We start from the raw sequence: 20,480 nt of genomic DNA, 5'->3' as shown, positions 1-20,480 counted from the left end.
TGAGGCCACTCTGTAGCAATTCTGGACGTGTGGGGTTTCGCATTATTTGCTGGAATAGCCCAAGTCCGTCGAAATGCACAATGGATATGAATGGATGCAGGTGATCGGACTGGATGCTTACGTATGTAACACCTATCAGAGTCGTATCTAGACATATCAGCGGTCCCATTTCACTCCAACTGGACACGCCCCACACCATTACAGAGCCTCCACCACCTTGAACAGTCCCATGCCAACATGCAGGATCGTGCGACTGCTGCGGTCGCAGGTTCGAATCCTGGCTCGGGCATGGATGTGTGTGATGTCCTTAGGTTAGTTAGGTTTAAGTAGTTCTAAGTTCTAGGGAACTGATGACCACAGCAGTTGAGTCCCATAGTGCTCGGAGCCATTTGAACCATTTTGAACATGCAGGATCCATGGAGTCATGAAGGTGTCTCCATACCCGTACACGTCCATCTGGTCGATACAATTTGAAACGAGACTCTTTCAAGCAGGCAACATATTTCCAGTCATCAACAGTCCAATGCCGGTTTTAACGGACCCAGGCAAGGCGTAAACGGGTAGGCCTTCGGCTCCGAAAGCCTATACCGATGATGTTTTGTTGAATGGTTCGCACGCTGACACTTGTTGATGGCCCAGCATTAATATCTGCAGCAATTTGCTGAAGGGTTGTACTTCTGTCACGCCAAATAATTCTCTTCAGTCGGCGTTGCAGGATCTTTTTCCGGCTGCAGCTATGTCGAAGATCTGATGTTTTACCTGATTCCCGATATTCACGGTACACTTGTGAAATGGTCGTATGGGAAAATCCTCACTTCATCACTACCTGGGAGATGCTGTGACCCATCGCGTTCAAATTCACTTAAATCTTGATAACCTGCCATTGTAGTAGCAGTAACTGATGTAACAACTGCACCAGACACTTATTGCTTATATAGGTGTTGCCGACCACAGCTCCGTATTCTGCCTGTTTACGTATCTCTTTATTTGAATACGCATGCCTATACCACTTTCTTTGGCGCTTCAATATACACTCCTGGAAATGGAAAAAAGAACACATTGACACCGATGTGTCAGACCCACCATACTTGCTCCGGACACTGCGAGAAGGCTGTACAAGCAATGATCACACGCACGGCACAGCGGACACACCAGGAACCGCGGTGTTGGCCGTCGAATGGCGCTAGCTGCGCAGCATTTGTGCACCGCCGCCGTCAGTGTCAGCCAGTTTGCCGTGGCATACGGAGCTCCATCGCAGTCTTTAACACTGGTAGCATGCCGCGACAGCGTGGACGTGAACCGTATGTGCAGTTGACGGACTTTGAGCGAGGGCGTATAGTGGGCATGCGGGAGGCCGGGTGGACGTACCGCCGAATTGCTCAACACGTGGGGCGTGAGGTCTCCACAGTACATCGATGTTGTCGACAGTGGTCGATGGTAGGTGCACGTGCCCGTCGACCTGGGACCGGACCGCAGCGACGCACGGATGCACGCCAAGACCGTAGGATCCTACGCAGTGCCGTAGGGGACCGCACCGCCACTTCCCAGCAAATTAGGGACACTGTTGCTCCTGGGGTATCGGCGAGGACCATTCGCAATCGTCTCCATGAAGCTGGGCTACGGTCCCGCACACCGTTAGGCCGTCTTCCGCTCACGCCCCAACATCGTACAGCCCGCCTCCAGTGGTGTCGCGACAGGCGTGAATGGAGGGACGAATGAAGACGTGTCGTCTTCAGCGATGAGAGTCGCTTCTGCCTTGGTGCCAATGATGGTCGTATGCGTGTTTGGCGCCGTGCAGGTGAGCGCCACAATCAGGACTGCATACGACCGAGGCACACAGGGCCAACACCCGGCACCATGGTGTGGGGAGCGATCTCCTACACTGGCCGTATACCTCTGGTGATCGTCGAGGGGACACCGAATAGTGCACGGTACATCCAAACCGTCATCGAACCCATCGTTCTACCATTCCTAGACCGGCAAGGGAACTTGCTGTTCCAACAGGACAATGCACGTCCGCATGTATCCCGTGCCACCCAACGTGCTCTAGAAGGTGTAAGTCAACTACCCTGGCCAGCAAGATCTCCGGATCTGTCCCCCATTGAGCATGTTTGGGACTGGATGAAGCGTCGTCTCACGCGGTCTGCACGTCCAGCACGAACGCTGGTCCAACTGAGGCGCCAGGTGGAAATGGCATGGCAAGCCGTTCCACAGGACTACATCCAGCATCTCTACGATCGTCTCCATGGGAGAATAGCAGCCTGCATTTCTGCGAAAGGTGGATATACACTGTACTAGTGCCGACATTGTGCATGCTCTGTTGCCTGTGTCTATGTGCCTGTGGTTCTGTCAGTGTGATCATGTGATGTATCTGACCCCAGGAATGTGTCAATAAAGTTTCCCCTTCCTGGGACAATGAATTCACGGTGTTCTTATTTCAATTTCCAGGAGTGTATTTGACTCCTGTAAACTGTTAAACAATTAATTTGATACGGTAGTGCAAACATATGATTCCCAAAATTCTTTATATCGCATTTGCACAAGCCCTCTCTTTGTTCCCAGCATTAGACAATAGAAACACTGAGAAGGGATGGAAACCTCCGTCTTCATGTTGAGACGTTGGTTCACACACAAACAGGAAGTAGCCACTTGAGAGAGAGTGACGGTGATTTTGTGGGAATTCACCAGATATCAAATATCAAAGGATTGCCGTGACCTGATACTTCTTTCGGCAGGATGCAGCCACTTGACAGGGGTTGACGCATGTGCAGACGACCAGTCCTATCATGGCTGGCACGTGCAGGAATCCGCAATGTGCTGGCCAGCGCGGCTGCAGTTCCTGGTACTCATGTCTTGGGCGGATGGTGACGCATGGCTCCAATACATGTCTTCAGCAGTGTTCGAGTTGCTCTTATATGTATATATAGTCCAATAATGAGTGAATCATTGTTTTTAAATGGGACTTATCGATGTATTTGTGGTCGAAATTTCTTTTTATGTATGACGATGTGTGTATGTGATGCTCAGGCATTGTTGCAGACGTCAGATATGATTAGTGATATGACATATTTGTAATTACCTGTTTTAGATGTGTAATTCTCAGCTAAATTTAGCGGTGAATGTACTTACAGTATTCCACCATGCATGATCAGAATACCAGTTTAACTACTTTGTGGTCACCAACCAAAGTGCTCCCAGTATAAGCACAAAAAGACATGCCCATCAAGATTGGTAGCGTGACATTCTCTCACAAATTGTTTAAATAACCAATATTCCACATTGTCTTGGCTCCTGCAAATAAACATCGATATTGCCAGCACACAAAGACATTCTCCACCAAATTATCAAAGCTTAGTAGTGTGAACAAACTGTTTAAATAAATTTAATGTACAATGTGAAATAAATCCCATTATTTGTTTAAACAATATTCCAATATCTTAAATTGCTTAATACAGTGTGATTGACAATATATTACTGTCGTGAGATCCTCGCAGTCCAGCAGCTCAACACAGACTGAGCGATTTTTCCCGCCATTTTTTCCGGCTGTCGGAGTGGTTTGGGGTGGCGATTTCTCAGAGGATTGGCGGTTGGGGACATGCGTCGACTGGGGGAAAACTGTGATGTCATCAGGTGGAGTGTGTAATTAATTTAGTTAATTAGCATATCAATTTGATGTCAAAAGTGTCCCAGTATCAGCTTTACCCTGCTAAACCTGATAGTTTATTGCTACTGTATCTAACTAATACTGTATGTATTAAAGCGAGCTCATTCTCCTATTGGAGGACATAATGATGTCATGGCATATTCTGCAAAATCTCCATAATTATTAACAAAATGTATGACGTAAGACAAAGGTGTGTCATGTCGTAGGAAAAATGTGTAAGCACTACAGTTTTACCCATTTCCAAGACTGTCAGTCAAAGACGTGTAGAAATACATTATGTATAACAATTAGCACACTGCTACAAATGCACACCCAGATTACGAGCACTCGCCCCTGCATTCAAGGGATAATAAGAGTCGAACGCTTCAAGTGTGTTGGAACTCCTCGAACAGTCGCCGTCGTAGCTGCCAGGACAACCGAACCCAGGCCCGGAACAAGACAACTCCCCCCCCCCCCCCCCCTGGGCAATCAACACTATGCCAGACCATTTCCACAGGAGTGGTACAGAAATTTGCATTACTGAAACAACGGATGTGTGTAATCAACTCCGGCGCGACCGAACTGGTATGTGGTAAAGACTGCTACTAAGTCGGGCATTCATGGTGCGACGTCCCACTGAATTCTTTTCATAACTTGCCATCTTCATTGCGATCACACCGGAAACCTGTGGGCGACTTTGTAGACAAGCTTCGCTAACAATTTAAGCGCCTAGCACTGCCTTGCCTCATCTCTCTCTGGACCAATAAGAAACAAGCTCCCATCATCCCCAACCATCCCGCTTTCAATACTACAGCTTACAAATAGGCGACATTACATATGGTCACAACAAGATTTTTAAACAGATAAACCAGGGCTGGAGGAACGAGGCATTCCGCTCCTGCGATTGCTTCCTCTTCCAATTCCTCTCGCGGTGACGTCACAGCTGACGGTTCATTTGTCTGCTGTCAGCAATAGAGTGGGACAGCCTGACAGATCCCTGAAAGCATCGGCACCCTCATATTCACTGGCTGTCTCAACTTCGAAGACGCAGCGTTGTTTCGTTAGTCAACTTGCTCTCGGTGTTTTTTTTTCAGATTTTCTATCCATAATAGTGCGCTGTCGTCGGGTTGTCCTTTTGGTAATTGCTGAGGCTGTTATTCTGGGCTTAACTGTGGTTATTACTGCGGCTATTTTTCTATTACAGTTCTCAAGTATGTTGAAACAAAAGAATACTGAAAACCGTGTTTTCAAAGAAGACTGGGAGACTAAGTACTTCTTTGGACTCAATTCCGATGAAAAACCCCAGTGTTTAATGTGTAAAAAACACAACATACGTAGTAATCTTACTCGACATTCCTCGCCATTCCATGAAGCAACTTACGGACGTTACTCTCATGACGAATGACACCCTTTAGTGGATAAGGTAAAGAAATCGATGCAAAGTAAAGAGTTTAACTGCGCCGTTTGTGGTATGTTTAAAAGTAGCAAAACGTCAAAAATGCTTCAGGGACGGCGCATTTGAGAAAGAATGTGGAATAAAAATGGCAAAAGCATTTGCTTACGATGATGCTGTGGAACTCTTGAAAACAGGCCCTTTGACATGCAACAAAGTAAAAAGTCGTGTTATTGATATGGGGAGAGCGTAAAAAAGGCATTATACAGTTTAGTTGCAAACTGTCGGTAGTATTCTTTCTGTGTGAACGAGAGTACTGATCGAACAGATTTTAGTCAACTACTAATTTTTAATGGACGACTTTTCTGTACATGAAGAGCTACTCGCTTTAGATCCGTTACTCAGAACGACAGATTTGGATATTTTTAACGCAGTTAAAAATGTGTTGACAAAATTGGCGGTTTTAAAAAGTGCTCAGCAAATTGCAATGATGGTGCATCAGTTATTGTCAGAAGAGAAAGTGGCTTCGTTGGTCAGTGAAGAAAAAATAGAATAAATTGTTTAATTTTACATCGCATTATACACTAGGAAGCACTGTGGGCAAAGTGTCAGCATGCTGTCCGCAATAAAAGATTTCGTGAAGGTTACTAATATAATACGAAGACGAAATCGATCACTATCTCACAGAAAATTTAAACAATTTTTGGAAGAAGTTTACGTGGAATAAGGAAGTATCGTCCTTCACTCCGAAATTCGTTGGCTGAGCGCACAAAAATGCTTAGCTCGCTTTTTTGCACTCAGAATAGAACTTTTTCAAGTTTTGGAATGAAGAAATAAAATCAGATATTATAGAATGTGAAAATAAGTTGAAGGATTCACTTTTTTACCAGAACTAGCATTTCTATCTGATTTTATTCACTATTTAATTTATTTGAATTTTCGCTTGCAAGAAAAGGAACGCACTATTTGTGATATCATTACGGATATAATTATAGATTTCAGTGTAAGCTTACGTTATTTATATTGCAACTAAACAAGGAAAATTTGTGTCACTTCTCTAGTTACTGCAAATTAAAACACGTGTACGTGGCAGTATAATTTTCAGAGCTGTTTTCAAGATTTTAAATCTTGAGAGCCAGATATCATTTTCTTTAACAATCCAATGCAAATTAGTCTTGAAAGTGTTAGAAATGATGTTCAAAAAGAAGAGTGCAACTTACTAAATGATCCGTTCATGCTGTCCAGAACAAAAAGAGCTGCATCAGTTTTGGAAGTCATACCACGAGATTGATACCCAAAACTAGCAGGCTTTGCTCTTAAAATAAAATTATGTTTCCGATCAAGTGAAAATACACGTTCTTCAATGCAGTGACCAATGAGCCGTTGGAACATGAAATTCGTTTTGCTACAACGCACATTGAAATCGAAATTGCAGAACTTGTCGGCATCATATTAAGTAAATCTAACCTAAATATTTAAATATCTAATTAATCTAAGCACAACAATGTGAGAAAAATAAGTAAAAATGAAAGTTTTAGTAGACTAAGTCTTTCGACATTTACGTCTAAGGACTATGTAGCTCTCATGACCCACACCGCCTATAAGTCGTTTCTGCAATTGGCCAGCGTGACAGTCTGGGCCGTGACGGCATTGGATGAGTCGGGTTGGTGGAGGGGAATGTGTCGCGAGTCACGCTTTGCCAGGCCTGATAACCATGATCCCCAACCAACACTTTAAAACACATACAAGATTCTTGAATGTTTAGTATATTGTGTAACACATTATTTAACAGCAAATACACACTTGCTAAGCACTGAACGTCCAGTGTGCCTACGCTATTATCATGTGGTATCAGTGTTCGAAGAAACAATGCGCATACACCTGTCGCTCTTTACGTTACTTTGATTATCTCCCATTTTTCAAGGAAATACGCAGAATAAGGAACAGTCACTGCAGTAAAAAAAAAAACTAAGCCTACACACCAAGTGCCCATATTAAAGCATCACACTCAGCAGCAGTCGCCGCTGTCTCGCGCACATCCCTTCGCCATCAGCCACGACGACCCACGTCAGAGAAGTGAAGCGCCTCCATACTCTGGGCATACGTAACCGTCTAGCTGAGGGAAGAACCGCCAACTTCCCAGCACACATATGCAGTGGTTGCCAGTAAATGCCAGGAACACGTCCTATGCAAAACTGATAAATGGGGAATCACCAATCTGTGCTGCTATACTTAATGGCCCAGAATTTCTGTCGCTGACACGAAACGGCCACCTGCCTCCTGCAGATAACCTTCTTAAATGACGGCTACCTGACAGCGTCGTCCACACACTGTGGTAGAGAGACTTGCGTGCTATCAATATCAGCAGGATAATTCACTATGCAAGCGGCCTTAAAAACATTCTAAAATTATTTTTATTACAAGGCGTGTGTCGTAAGCATGTTTGTGAGCTGCTGGATAACAGAAACTAGCCATTATCCTGCCTTAAACAAAACGCATTGTTTAAGTGCCTCAAAATTAGTGGAAAATATGTAAAAAGTAAATTAAAGTAGAGGCTTTCATGTAAACATAAAATTACTAAGAAAAGTTTGTTTTATATTTAAGGCATCTTGTCATGTGGACCTGAAATCTTATTGGCTGGAATAGAATTGTCTTCAGTAATAAGTCTCGTTTCAATCTGATCCCCGATGACCAGTGAAGATGTGTGTGGAGACGCCCCGGACAACTATGGGATAACAGACTCTGTCACCCGCCATAGGGCCTGACAACGAGGAGTGATGATGTTTGGTGCCATTTCATTCCACAGCAAGACACCTTTGGTTGTCATACGTGGCACCATTACAGTACAGCGGTACGTTCACAGTATTCTATGCTACGTTTTGTTGCCTTTCAAGGCAAGCTATTTCAGCAAGATAATGCTCGCCCACACACGGCCAGAGTTTCTGTTGCTTGTGCTTGCCGAACCGTACTTTGGCCAGCATGGTCGCCAAATCACTCCCCAATTGACGACGTTTGGAGCATTACGGACAGGGCCCTGCAACCAGCTCGTGATTTTAACGATCTCACGTGCCAGTTGGACGAAATTTGGCTCGATATTCCTCAGGAGGACATCCAACAACTCTGTCAATCAATACCAAGCCGAATTAATGATTGTATTAGGGTCAGAAGTAGACCAACGTATTACTGTCTCGTTCCATTTGTGACATTCTTTCTCTTGAATAAATCATCCAGTTTTTTTCTGAAGCTGTAATCATATGTTTGTCTATAGATGTACATCACATCTACCGATTTCCATCCCATTTGAATAATTCCTTTGCGGTGTGTCTTTCTTTGTATTAAAATGTAGTTTCATCTGTTCCGTGTCTTGCGGTGCTTCTACAATGCGAACTACGATCTATAAGGCATTATGCTGCGACTACACTCTAATCACTACGGAAGTGAAAACGTAACTGACAGGGAGAGGCCTTGACGTTCAGATCACAGATTTGCTTCAACCTTTGTACACTTTTTGTCAGCTGTTCGTGCTCTCGTGGTTGGTGTTGTTCATCCTCGATCAATGGAGTCCGGATTTGATTCCCAGCCGGGTAAGCGATTTTCTTAGCTCATGACTGGGAGTGTGTGTGTGGTCCTCGTCATCATTTCGACATTATCGACGTGCAAGTCGCCGAAGTGGCGTCGAATAAAAGAAACGGGCCGCATATACACTGACGAGTCAAAACATCATGAGCACCTGCTTAATAGCGTGTCTGTCCGATTTTCGAATGAAATACATGAGTGATTCTGCGTATCAGGGATCCGGCAGTTTATTGTTAAGTTTTTGAAGATATGTGGCCTTAAATGTCTACGCACGGGTGATGTAATACGTGTAAATAACGGGCCGCTCATTTGCGTACACGGTGATGACGCCTGATAGCGACCCAAATGGTTAACATAGGATTTACATTAGGTGAATCTCGTCGCCGGGACATGAATGTGAGTTCACTACAACGCTCCTCAAACCACTGTAGCACGGTTCTGATTGTGAGACACAGACAGTTATACTGATGAAAGTCCACATAGCCATTGGAGAAGATATCAAGCATGAAGAGATGCAGGTGGTTCATAGCTGTCGGCGTGTCTCCGGTTACTACCACCGGGCTCTTCTAGAGCAGCAGAATGTCTCCCATAGCATAATACTGCCCTCACCAGCCTGCGCTTGTGGTGCGCCGCACGTTTCGAGTCGCTGTTCACCTCGATGACGGCGTTAGTGGAGACGACCATCGACCTAGTGTAGCAAAACGTGATTAACCCAAAGAGCTGATACGTTTCCATTGATTGACGGTCGAATTCGTATGGCTCCATGCCCACTGCGATCGTAACTGACGATGTCGTTGGGTCAGCATGTGAACACGTAGGAGTGGTCTGATGTGGAGCTCCATGTTTAACAATGTACAACGAACAGTACCCTCCAATACACTTGCGTGTGTACCAGCAGTGTGCTCTTTAAGCAGAGACGCCACCGATCACCATGTATTCTACTCTACAGAAGAGACAAGCCTCCAAACCCACGTTCTGTGAAGAGTCATGTTCGTCCAACCATTTAGCGCCTAGTGGCAGTGTCACAGTTCTTCTACCTCTTTTCGTAGATGCTCACGACAGTAGCACGCAAACACTCAACTATCTCCGCCGTTTCCGAGGTACTCGTTCACAGGCTCTGCGTAATAATAGTCTGTCCTTTGTCAAAGTCGCTTGTCTTAATGGATTTCCCTATTTGCAGCTGGGTGATCCCCCCTCCGTGTCTACTCCGTGAACATACACTCCTGGAAATGGAAAAAAGAACACATTGACACCGGAATGTCAGACCCACCATACTTGCTCCGGACACTGCGAGAGGGCTGTACAAGCAATGATCACACGCACGGCACAGCGGACACACCAGGAACCGCGGTGTTGGCCGTCGAATGGCGCTAGCTGCGCAGCATTTGTGCACCGCCGCCGTCAGTGTTAGCCAGTTTGCAGTGGCATACGGAGCTCTTCTTTTCCTTGTCGGTCAACATTTCGGAAATGTGTCAAACAATTTCAAGTTTAGAACTTAAATTCTGAAAGTAGAGCTGGATCTTATGAAAGCTGGGACAGAACACGCTAAAATACTTCCTAGTGATTTGTTCTTATATGAATTGTGGAAAAAAGCAATGCCTGCTGCTATTCCAGAAGGGTTTCAAAATTTCAGTAAACTCTCTTTTTGGAGTTAAAGTTATCGCACTGTATGTCTTTGACAGTGACTATATAGCTCATTGAGCTTTACAGTGACAAAGAATATGGAAGCTCCGTACATCTTGACTTCCAGGTCAAACCAAGACTATTTGAAGAACTTTTTTTCTAAACTTCATAGTCTGGGTGCATTTTACAACAACCCAACATCTTACGAGGTGTAAAATCAAATGCGGCTTCTAATACTGACTGGAAATATAGAAGACATCCCATTATTGACAAGTACACTGATAAGCCAAAACATTATGACCACTGCCCACCGTGACGTTTGATGTCGCCTGGTAGCGTTGCGGGCGCATGACACGGAGACAAAAACATGATAATTGAATGTTCACGTGTTAATGTCGTGAACATCTACGGAAAGAGTTAGAAGAACTGTGAAACTACCAGTAGGCGCTAAATGGTTGGAAGTCCACGACTCTTCACAGGACGTGGGTTTCGGAGGCTTGTCTGTTCTGTTTAGTAGGACACGTGGTGATCTGTGGCATCTCTGCCGAAAGAGTACAATGCTGATGCACCCCCAAGTGTTTTGGAGCGCACTGTTCGTAGCACATTGTTGAAAATGGAGCTTCACAGCAGACCACCCCTACGACATCGTCAGTTACGATTGCAGTGGATACGAGACCATCGAGATTTGACCGTCGATCAATGGTAACGTGTCGGTTCTTCGGGTGAATCACATTTTTGCTACACTAGCTCTGATGGTCGTCTCCACTAATGCTGTCATCGAGGTGAACGGCAGCACGAAGCGTGCAGCGCGCCACGGGCGTAGGTAGGTGGGAGCAGTATTATGCTGTGTGAGACGTTCTGCTGCGCCTGCATGGGACCTGTGGTAGTAATCTAAGACACGCTGACAGCTGTGAACCATCTGCATCTCTTCATGCTTGCTATCTTCCCCGATGTCGATGTGATCATTTCGCAGTGTAATTGTCCGTGTCCGGGAGCCAGAACCATACCACGGTGGTATAAGGAGCATTATAGTGAACCAACATTGATTTCTCGGCGACGACATTCGCCTGATGTAAATCCTAGGGAACGCATCTGGGTCGCTATCGGTCGCTGTCACTTTGTATGCAAATCAGCGGCCCATTATTTACATGAATTACAAGTCCCGTGCGTCGACATCTAATGCCACATTACTCTGCAAACTTACCAACAAACTATCGGATCCCTGATACGCAGAATCAGTGATGTATTTCGTTCCATAGACAGGCAAACAAGCTATTTAGCAGGTGTTCAAAATGTTTCGGCTCGTCAGTGTACATCCATTAGGAAGAGTACTAGTGAGGTGCCGTCACATGTTTCTTCATCGGAGGAACCGAATAGGTCGTCATACAGGCCATCATAAGCGAGTTGTGCATTAACATAATTGAAACTATGACAGATAATTTGTATTGTACCAATTTCAGAGAACAATAAGTAGTTCTGTTGCAGTTTGCTAGTGTTGAACCAGCAACCAGTGATGACTGCGAACCCAAGATGCACTTAAATATCTTGTGGTTTACGTAGCATGTAAATGTAAGCTTTCTCAGAAAAACATAAATTCAGATTAAAGCACTGGTAATGACTGGAACTCTTATCTTCAGAGTTCGGCTCACTTCTCGTTCAACTGCCTGGTTCCACAAAATAAAGGAGTTTGAAGCGATATTTTGCAGTTTTCATGAGTGACAAGTAGCTAAATGTGATGAAGTGATGCAATAGTTGCCGGCCGTGGTGGCCGTGCGGTTCTAGGCGCTTCAATCCAGAACTGCGGGACTGCTACGGTCGCAGGATCGAATCCTGCCTAGGGCATGGATGTGTGTGATGTCCTTAGGTTTAAGTAATTCTAAGTTCTAGGGGACTGATGACCTAAGATGTTAAGTCCCATAGTGCTCAGAGCCATTAGAACCATTAGATGCAATAGTTAACTTCTACAATAATGTCAGATTTTTCCGAAATGCATCAAATCAGCGGTTTCTCTTTACGTAAAGACAAAAACTTTTCCTAGTTCAAGGAATCCGAACACAACAGCTAAAACAGAAAACATAAAAAAGCTTGCAACGAAGGAAAATCTTCAACGGGTTGCTTCGTCGTCTTCGTGAGCTTCCACGTGTATTTATGGACTCAGTAAGATGTTTTAGCTCTTAATATTAAGTCCTTGAAGGTGGCAATTAATATAACATGCTGATGACAACGACGACGAGGACGACGACGACGACGATGATGATGATGATAGTGTGTAGGGTAACGATACGGGAGACCTACACCGCCGTACTATACAACGTCCTAATGGAGGTGGTTTGCCGTTGCCTTCCTCCGACCGTAATGGGGATGAATGATGATGATGATGAGAACGGCACAACAACACACAAGTGTCAAGTTCTTATAATTTTAGATGCAAGCGATGCTTAATAATGTGCGTCAGCACTTAACAATACGCATTTCATGAGGCTGGTGTTAAACGTAGACGGTAGAACAGTACTCCCGATGACGTCATACGCGTTAACCAACATCAACCCGATTCTCAGGAATGGCGTATCTGATTTTTTCTAGTTGCCGTAAGTCTCAGTAATTTTGTCTCCAATGGAATGTATCTGGCGTTTGGAGTCTCTTCGCTGGCTCAAATTCTCAATGTCGGAAAAAAATTTTAATTTCACGTAATAGACCATGTTCATATACTTCATTGGAATGAATGAGGTCCTTGTCAGTAATAAGTATCTTTTCTCCTAACATTTCGAGGGTAGACCGATAAAGTTCTTCTCCAGTCACTGCTGCACCTGCAGAAGTCGTTGCTGTCGATTCTGTATCAATATGTGCGCTTCTCGAAGAGGACTGTCACAGTACATGAACACATCTTTTATCTGACATATTGCAAAGCTCAATGCATGCAATCTTCATGACCTTCATCATCGGCAGTAGTCGAAGGATCGGGAGTCACATCCATTTTTACAGAAAAAACGTAAATTTATGATTTTCGAAGAATTCACACGTACGCTGTTCGTTTTTGTTATATTAGTAAGGTCTCCGCTGTGAAATTTAACTGCTGAATGGGGTCTGTCTGTGTCTGCAGGTCGAAGAGTTTCCTGGTGCAAAGAATTTCTGGGTATCTTACCCGACTGCAGGTATAAGGGATTTCTCAAATCACTACAGACATACATTTCCAGGAAAACTTTATGTGTTTGGTCGTTTACTTGTCGATGATTATAAATATAACACCTGTAGTAATTAAAATTACTAAACAACCAAATACCACTGAAAATTCAATAAAAGTTTATGCACATACAAATGTTTTCTCATTATATTACCTTGCAGTTTTCATATATACGAAATAACCTGAACAAGATGGAGAAAAGGCACATAAAAAATATTGAACGGGCTCTTACCAGCGAGCCACCGATTGCGGAACTTGAACGCTAACTACTTGAACGTCACTATCTCGTGAAACTTCTCTTGGGAGCTTCTCGAAACTGCCTAAGTAGTATGCCTTACTGCTCGCACTCTGTGTACAAAGTTTGTAATAAATCGATGATCCGAACGTCGTGGCCTCCGTTGGTGAGACATTATAAGGCCTGCAAGGCCATGTCCTACGTAAGGCCATGTCCTACGTAAGCGACAGAAGCGAGCGACTTCTAGATTCGCGACATTCCAGCGACAATCAGCAGCATCGGGCGAAAAGCTTGGATGTCCTGCGTGCGAGCGACCATGTCGCGCTACAGTATGGCTGCTTAGAGCCAACCAGCTGTTTCTATAAAACGGCGTCCCTAACCTGTGGAATACTGTAGCTCGAGAGTAAGGCTACAGAATTAGTTTTACTCGAGAAAATAAGGCGAAAAGGAATGCTGTGCATGAAATTTACAAAGGGATCATCATAGTTGATGTTATTCGTGAAATTCTCCATGGAGGTTCCTCCCTTTGTAAATTTCATGCAGAGCATTAATTTTCGCTTTATTTTTTTTTTAAGTAAACCTAATTCTGTAGCTTTACTCTCCAATGACAGTATTCTGCAGGTTAGGGACGCCGTTTTATAGAAACAGCTGGTTGTCTCTGAAACATCCTCTTTGAACAATTATACACTGTGCTTAAACTGACACACAATATTTTTAGCGCAACGCAATCTGACTTTCAATAATCCCTACAAAAGAAAGGCCCTGACTAACATTAACCTATACCTTTCACAAATCACTTACCTCATCAAAAATCTTCGTTAGTCGAACTACTGCAATACAGCGAGCGCCACTACTGCCAGCTAAATAAAAGATTCAAACTACGGAAGGCACTAACTACTGATAGACACAGTTAGCAAATGAAAAATTTTAATAGAGAACAAACAATGGTTTTACCTTAATAGTCATAATATATATATCAGTTCATGACATCCATTCTTACAAATTTCAAAACTCCGCCATCTCTCTCCCCACGTCCACCACTGCTGGCGGCTCACCTCCAACTGCGCAACGCTACGCTCCGCTAACAGCCAACTGCCTAACGCTACAATGGCGAGTATTACAACAATGCCAACCAGCCACAGACTGCCCACAGCACAGCCAGTGATTTTCATACAGAGGTGGTGTTACAAATAAAAAAACCTAAACAGCCTACTTACAGCTCTAAGCAGCCAACGTGTAGCGCGACATGGTCGCTCGCACGCAGGACACCCAAGCTTTTCGCCCGATGCAGCTGCTTGTTGCTGGTGTGTAGCGTATCCAGAAGACTCACGCTGTCGCTCGCTTCTGTCACTCACGTAGGACACGGCAAAGATGTGCAAAGCTATGCATTAACAGGATATTGTAGGTGGCTGTATGGCTTATAGCGAAGTTGTCATTTAACTTTAAGAAAAATTACCTGAAAGAAATTGTTTAAATTTTTGGACATGGGTGTTTATATGAATTTAAACAGTAGTTCCCTTAGTATAGGTCATATTATATCTTTAGGCTTAGTGTCTACTGCTTCATGTGTGATCGTCATTTTTAGAGGAGAAAACATGAGGTCATTTTTTAAGTTAATTTCTAGTGGAATTATCCTCTAGAATATTTAATCTTTACTACTCTTTAAGCAGCTTCAGGTATTGACAATAGCCTCGCAACACATTACAATCTATTACATCCTGTGATACTACTTTTTTTGATACGGCAAAGAGAGTAGAGGAAAGGAAAAAGTCAGTTCGCATCAGAACAAGCAGTATACTTAAAGAGCAAGTTATCTAATAATTTTATCTGATGTGTGAACAAACATAAGTTTAGTTTAGCTCCGAAATATTATCCATTGGCGCATGAAATAGCCATTCGCTGAGCCAGCTTGGTGTTAAGTTACGTTATCTAACGAATATAAAACAGTTCACGGAATAGTAATCGAGCTTTGTATTTCAGAATGCTCTTAAGCAACACTTAGTGGGTTCGATTAACGGTTTCAAATTAGTGCTTCCGTGGCGAATTATCAATGATGGTTCGTTCGCCAACACCAAAAAGGCTCTTAACTAACTTACAGCTTCGACTAAGATAAACTTCGAATCCAATGAAAATTGTAGTTCAACTGACGCAATTGACTGTGCAGTGCAAGCTACAAGTTAATGACACGCCTGACATTAAAATGATAGTTACTATTTCAGAACAGAAATAAGGACATTCTCACAATAGCTGCTCTATTCAAATAGTCTCAACAGAAAGTAGACTACAATAGAATGGTAATAATAATCTATGTGCTTTTAGAAGAAATGTGGGGCGCCTAAGACACCTCAGAGATGAGAACGAATACGCAATCTATGGACTCCTTGTGACAGTGAAATATTTTATTGACATTCAATTTCGAATAGTTCTCGGAAGGATAGAATACTATTCTGTGAAGGGTTACTAAAATCCGTCGTTAGAAACCGGTTATAACACAAAATTTATCATAGGATACATAGATATAACATTTACAATTAAACTATACCAGAAAACTATTTTTTAACATCGTAACGTCCCAAAATAATGGCGCGTGCGTTCAATAAAATCATCTTCAGTACAGCGTCAAAGAATTTATCAAAGATACTTAACAGTGTAATAGGGCCTTTGCGCTGAGAGTAGCAAGCTCACGTGCCATCAGTCCCGCTGTGGAAGGCACAGGCAGTTGCTTTGTGAGAGCCATACAAACAACATGCCCTTGGATGCGGTCACCCTTCAACGTGCGTGGCATCAGCATAATATACTCTTCTATTCAGTTGTTTGCTTCGTGAGTATTGCAGTTGTCGAAGAAGACCGTCTTTCATTTGCAGTAGTGATTAAATGCAACCGTGTAGATGTGTGTGTGAAGTACCTTATGTAGGTTAAAGACGAAAATATGGCAGTATTTAAAACTTTCTTTAAATATATTTCGTGCTACGCAACCATTTTCCAGCTAATTTTGTTACTGCAAGCCGCTGTGCAGTACATCCTGCACGTTCCTTTGGGGTAGTATTAGAGGCTTTCCTCCTACACTCGCGAATCGAGCGAGGGAGAAGTGTCTATATATTTAGGTATTCAGCTTACTTCCTCTTGTTCCCCCATATCTACACAAGACAGAGACTGCAAAATTTTTGCAGAGGCTACCTTGAATACCAGTTCGTAAATTTACCCAACAGGGTTTTGTAAGCATGCAGACTTTCTATAGATTTCCATTGATGATCTCGGTTACATTTTAGCGTGGGCTATACCGACTAGTGAATACCTTAACAGCTCGTCTTCGAATTCCTCGTAGGTCTCGTATCTTGCCTACTCAATAAGAACTCCAAACACTTACGCAACGCTCTTGGAAAAAGCCGAACTAGCGCCTTGGGTTGTTGTTGTTTGCTACACGGATCCACCGTGTTTTCGCACAACACTCCCACCAAAGTGGCTATTCACGCTCCTTCGCAACTGATCGCTCCATCTCTCATCACTTCATAGCGTTTCCTATAAATAAATGTGACATTGTAAAAGTTCATCACTAATCATTTATGACTACTAAGTGGGTAGGATTATTTTGACACAAATTTTGTATTTATCCACATTCAAAGCACTCTCATTGTATACAAAACTGTCGTTCGACTTTCCCTCAAAATTAGTGGGTGGAGATATATTACTGGAAGTAAGACATCGTCACCGAACTGCCTGTAGTGCCTCGCTGATGAATGGTGTACCGAAGAAAAATTAGGTACTTACTAAAGTTTTCTTAAGTACAGCAGGCGTTACTTTATTGTTACGGTTATATGCTCTTTTCTTGTTGGTTAGTCGGGATATACTAAACGTCACTGCACCACCGTTCTGCTTCAACCACTAACGTTACAATCTACTTTTGTGAAAGGGGAAGGGGCAGCTGTGGTGACGAGTGATCTGTTGCGTAACCCGAGATTTAAGCTGGAAGACGATGCCTTAGTTTCGTTTGGCGAAGCCAACTTTGTTTTTAACGTTGCGTGCTACATAGTTCCACTGACATTCATGATGAGTATCCTCCTATTTTCCCCATGTGCTATAAAATTTTCTACTTTTTAGTATGTTTGATGGCGATAATAACACGAACATCTCTCCACCCTCCCCAGACAGCCATGTTCCCGTGGGAGATAAGACTTGGATAGCTAAAATTCGTACCATTATGAGACGCTCGCCATATTGGTTAGTGTCACTGAGAAAAGCTATGGTATACATAGACACCTGGTACATATTCTAAGCAATACGGTTATTTCTGTCAATTGGAATTTTTCCTGAGTGTGGACACGTACCAAGAACAAGCGACGTGTCGCGGCTGTAACAGTAAATTGTATTTAAACATGTGCGCACACACCCATCTCATTGATAACCACGTCTACGACCGACAGCGTGTCACTGTGTTTGTTTCTTCACAGCAGTGCTTGCAGTCGAAGAGGGGGGCGGGGGGGGGGGCGGGGGTTAACAGGACAGTATCTCGGCAAGCAGTTGACGTGAATTGTGTGTGTGTGTGTGTGTGTGTGTGTGTGTGTGTGTGTGTGTGTGTGTGTGTGTGTGTGTGTGTGTGTGGAGGGGGGGGGGGGTGGGGGGGGGGTGGTACATATACATTAAAATGAATGAAACCATTAGTGTTTGGAACGTGGTAAACGTCACATCGAAGTTACCTAACGGAAGACAGTGTAGAATAGGATAATTTCGCAGTGTTTTTGATGGATCTGAATATTCAGCAACACGAATATCCGGCTGCTTATCTGAAGTTACGGTGGATACGATAGTGCATGAATAATACTTTTCAGACGATAACGCGATTAAGTGTTAAGATCGTTGTCCTAGTGGCAGTGACGGAAACAGTTCTCCTCAAAGAGAAGCTAATAGTTCTGGTGATTACGAAACTTCATAAGAAACGAAATCCAATACCGTTAGCCTTTTGACAATTTCGGAAGTAAGTATTGAACTTTTTTACGATCATCATACGCATATACTTAGTTGCCATCGACCACTCGTTACTCAAGTCATCCATCTATAAACCACACATCGAACATTAAACAAATATTCATGCTAAGGAAAAAAAGACGTAGCTAACACTCATTTCGATGATAAAAGCAGATTAAAGAACTGGAGTGATAAAAGCAGATTAAAGAACTGGAGATAACACATTCCACTCCAGTTTGACATAGTAATGAATGAAGGAAAATGTGTCGATAAATGTCACCTGAAATTTTAGGCAATACAGCATTGTTGCCTCGTAGAATGGAGGACGTCTTCGACGTAGATGTGGCGTTTAAATGTACGGCTGCTCACAACGTATCTTTCGGCTCTAACACGAATTCAGTGTTAGTTTCCTTTAGAAGCTTTACATACCTTTCATAAGGATCGTGAAAGCATTTCATTCTTTCACTCTGTTTGCCCACTATCGTACTTTAAATATGTACATCAGCTTCAACAGAATACCTGAAACAATATGCAGACTCACAACAGGTACATCTGGCAAAAGCAGTATATGGACCATCTTCAGACTCACATTCTTAAGTTACAAAATTAAATGCCCCGTGAATCACATTCTCGAATTCAGCATCATGTGCGGGAGAAGTGTACACGGCCGCTTGTCAGGAATATTTAAGAGTAGGGGGTACAATGCTCCAGCACATGATGCTGAATTCAAGAATGTGATTCACGGGGCATTTAATTTTGTAACTTAAGAATGAGAATCTGAAGATGGTCCAGATACTGCTTTTGCCAGCTGTACCTGTTGTAAGTCTGCATATTGTTTCATGTATTCTGTTGAAGCTCATGTACATTTTTAAAGTCCGATAGAGGGCAAACAGAGAACAATGAAATGCTTTCACGATTATTATGAACGGTATGTAAGTTTTCTAAAGAAAACTAGAACACCGAATTCGTGTCAGCCGAGAGATACGTTGTGAGCAGTGGTACATTTAAACGCCACAGGCACGTCGTAGATGTCCTCCAGTCTACGAGGCAACAATGCTAGCCTGAGATCAGCATCTCCCAAACTTTAGGCTCAAACTTATGCTGTCGCTACAGCATCCCAAAATGATTATTTTTGCTTAATGATTCAGTCGCTAGAAATGTTCAGTGGTGAGATCTTGAACAAGCAAAACGTTAGTCGTCTGTGATGAATTTTTTCCTATGAAGTCTTGTGTACGAATCCGTAGTAGAAATTGCTGCGGAACTGTTACATTTCGAACTGCCTGTAGCATGGCAGTACGGCATATTTGAGACGCAAAATTCTTGCGCCGCTGTAGAACACGCACTGAGACTGCTATTATCATAAGTTGCTATGTGGTGTAAGCTTTCAGAAAAATATTGTTCCAGTCATTACTTGTTTCAAAATAAACGGTTTACGATTTTTCTGTCGGTAGACTTTAGACCCTTCGGGTATCATTCTATAATTGTTTGCACCTGCTGCAGGAGGCCTTGCGCCGGGAAACATTTTCAATGAATCTGACACACAATCTGGAATACTCATAGTCAACAGCGAAATAATGGATCAGCAAGTAGCCTCTGTTGCCACTACGGAAACGATTTAACAAATGTTATCTAGCTGTCGTACCGTATCTCAAAGCATGTTTATTTGCCATTTGATCAAAGTGATAACAGTTCGATATTAAGTACAGCTGTCCAGTTCCTGAGATCTATGGACCTTTCACTACACACATTTTGTTGCTAGGCAGACTTGACAATGGCACAGAACATCACACGTTACCGTTTTAGCATACAAGGTGTCGAATTGCATTAGTAACATAAAATTAACAAAAATCTTGTGAAGAAATTGCAT

At 43.2% G+C, this 20,480-nt stretch overlaps 1 protein-coding gene across 3 annotated transcripts in view; it reads left to right on the top strand.

Annotated features, from left to right (window-relative positions):
* Positions 1–16,306: 16,306 nt before the first annotated feature.
* Positions 16,307–20,480, top strand: part of LOC126299127 (uncharacterized) — a 73,873-nt gene continuing 69,699 nt past the window's right edge. For 2 of the 3 annotated variants that reach the window (XM_049990873.1, XM_049990872.1), the window contains exon 1: positions 16,307–16,472. In XM_049990873.1, coding sequence (XP_049846830.1) covers positions 16,398–16,472 — 75 coding nt within the window. In that variant the 5' untranslated portion in view covers positions 16,307–16,397. The remainder of the gene's footprint in view (positions 16,473–20,480) is intronic. The other variant, XM_049990874.1, reaches the window with a different exon arrangement.

The sequence above is a fragment of the Schistocerca gregaria genome, chromosome X (genome assembly GCF_023897955.1).
Source record: "Schistocerca gregaria isolate iqSchGreg1 chromosome X, iqSchGreg1.2, whole genome shotgun sequence".
NCBI classification, from domain to species: Eukaryota; Metazoa; Arthropoda; class Insecta; order Orthoptera; family Acrididae; genus Schistocerca; species Schistocerca gregaria.
Note: the sequence above shows the minus strand (reverse complement) of the source record. Positions and strands in the feature narration are given on the sequence as shown.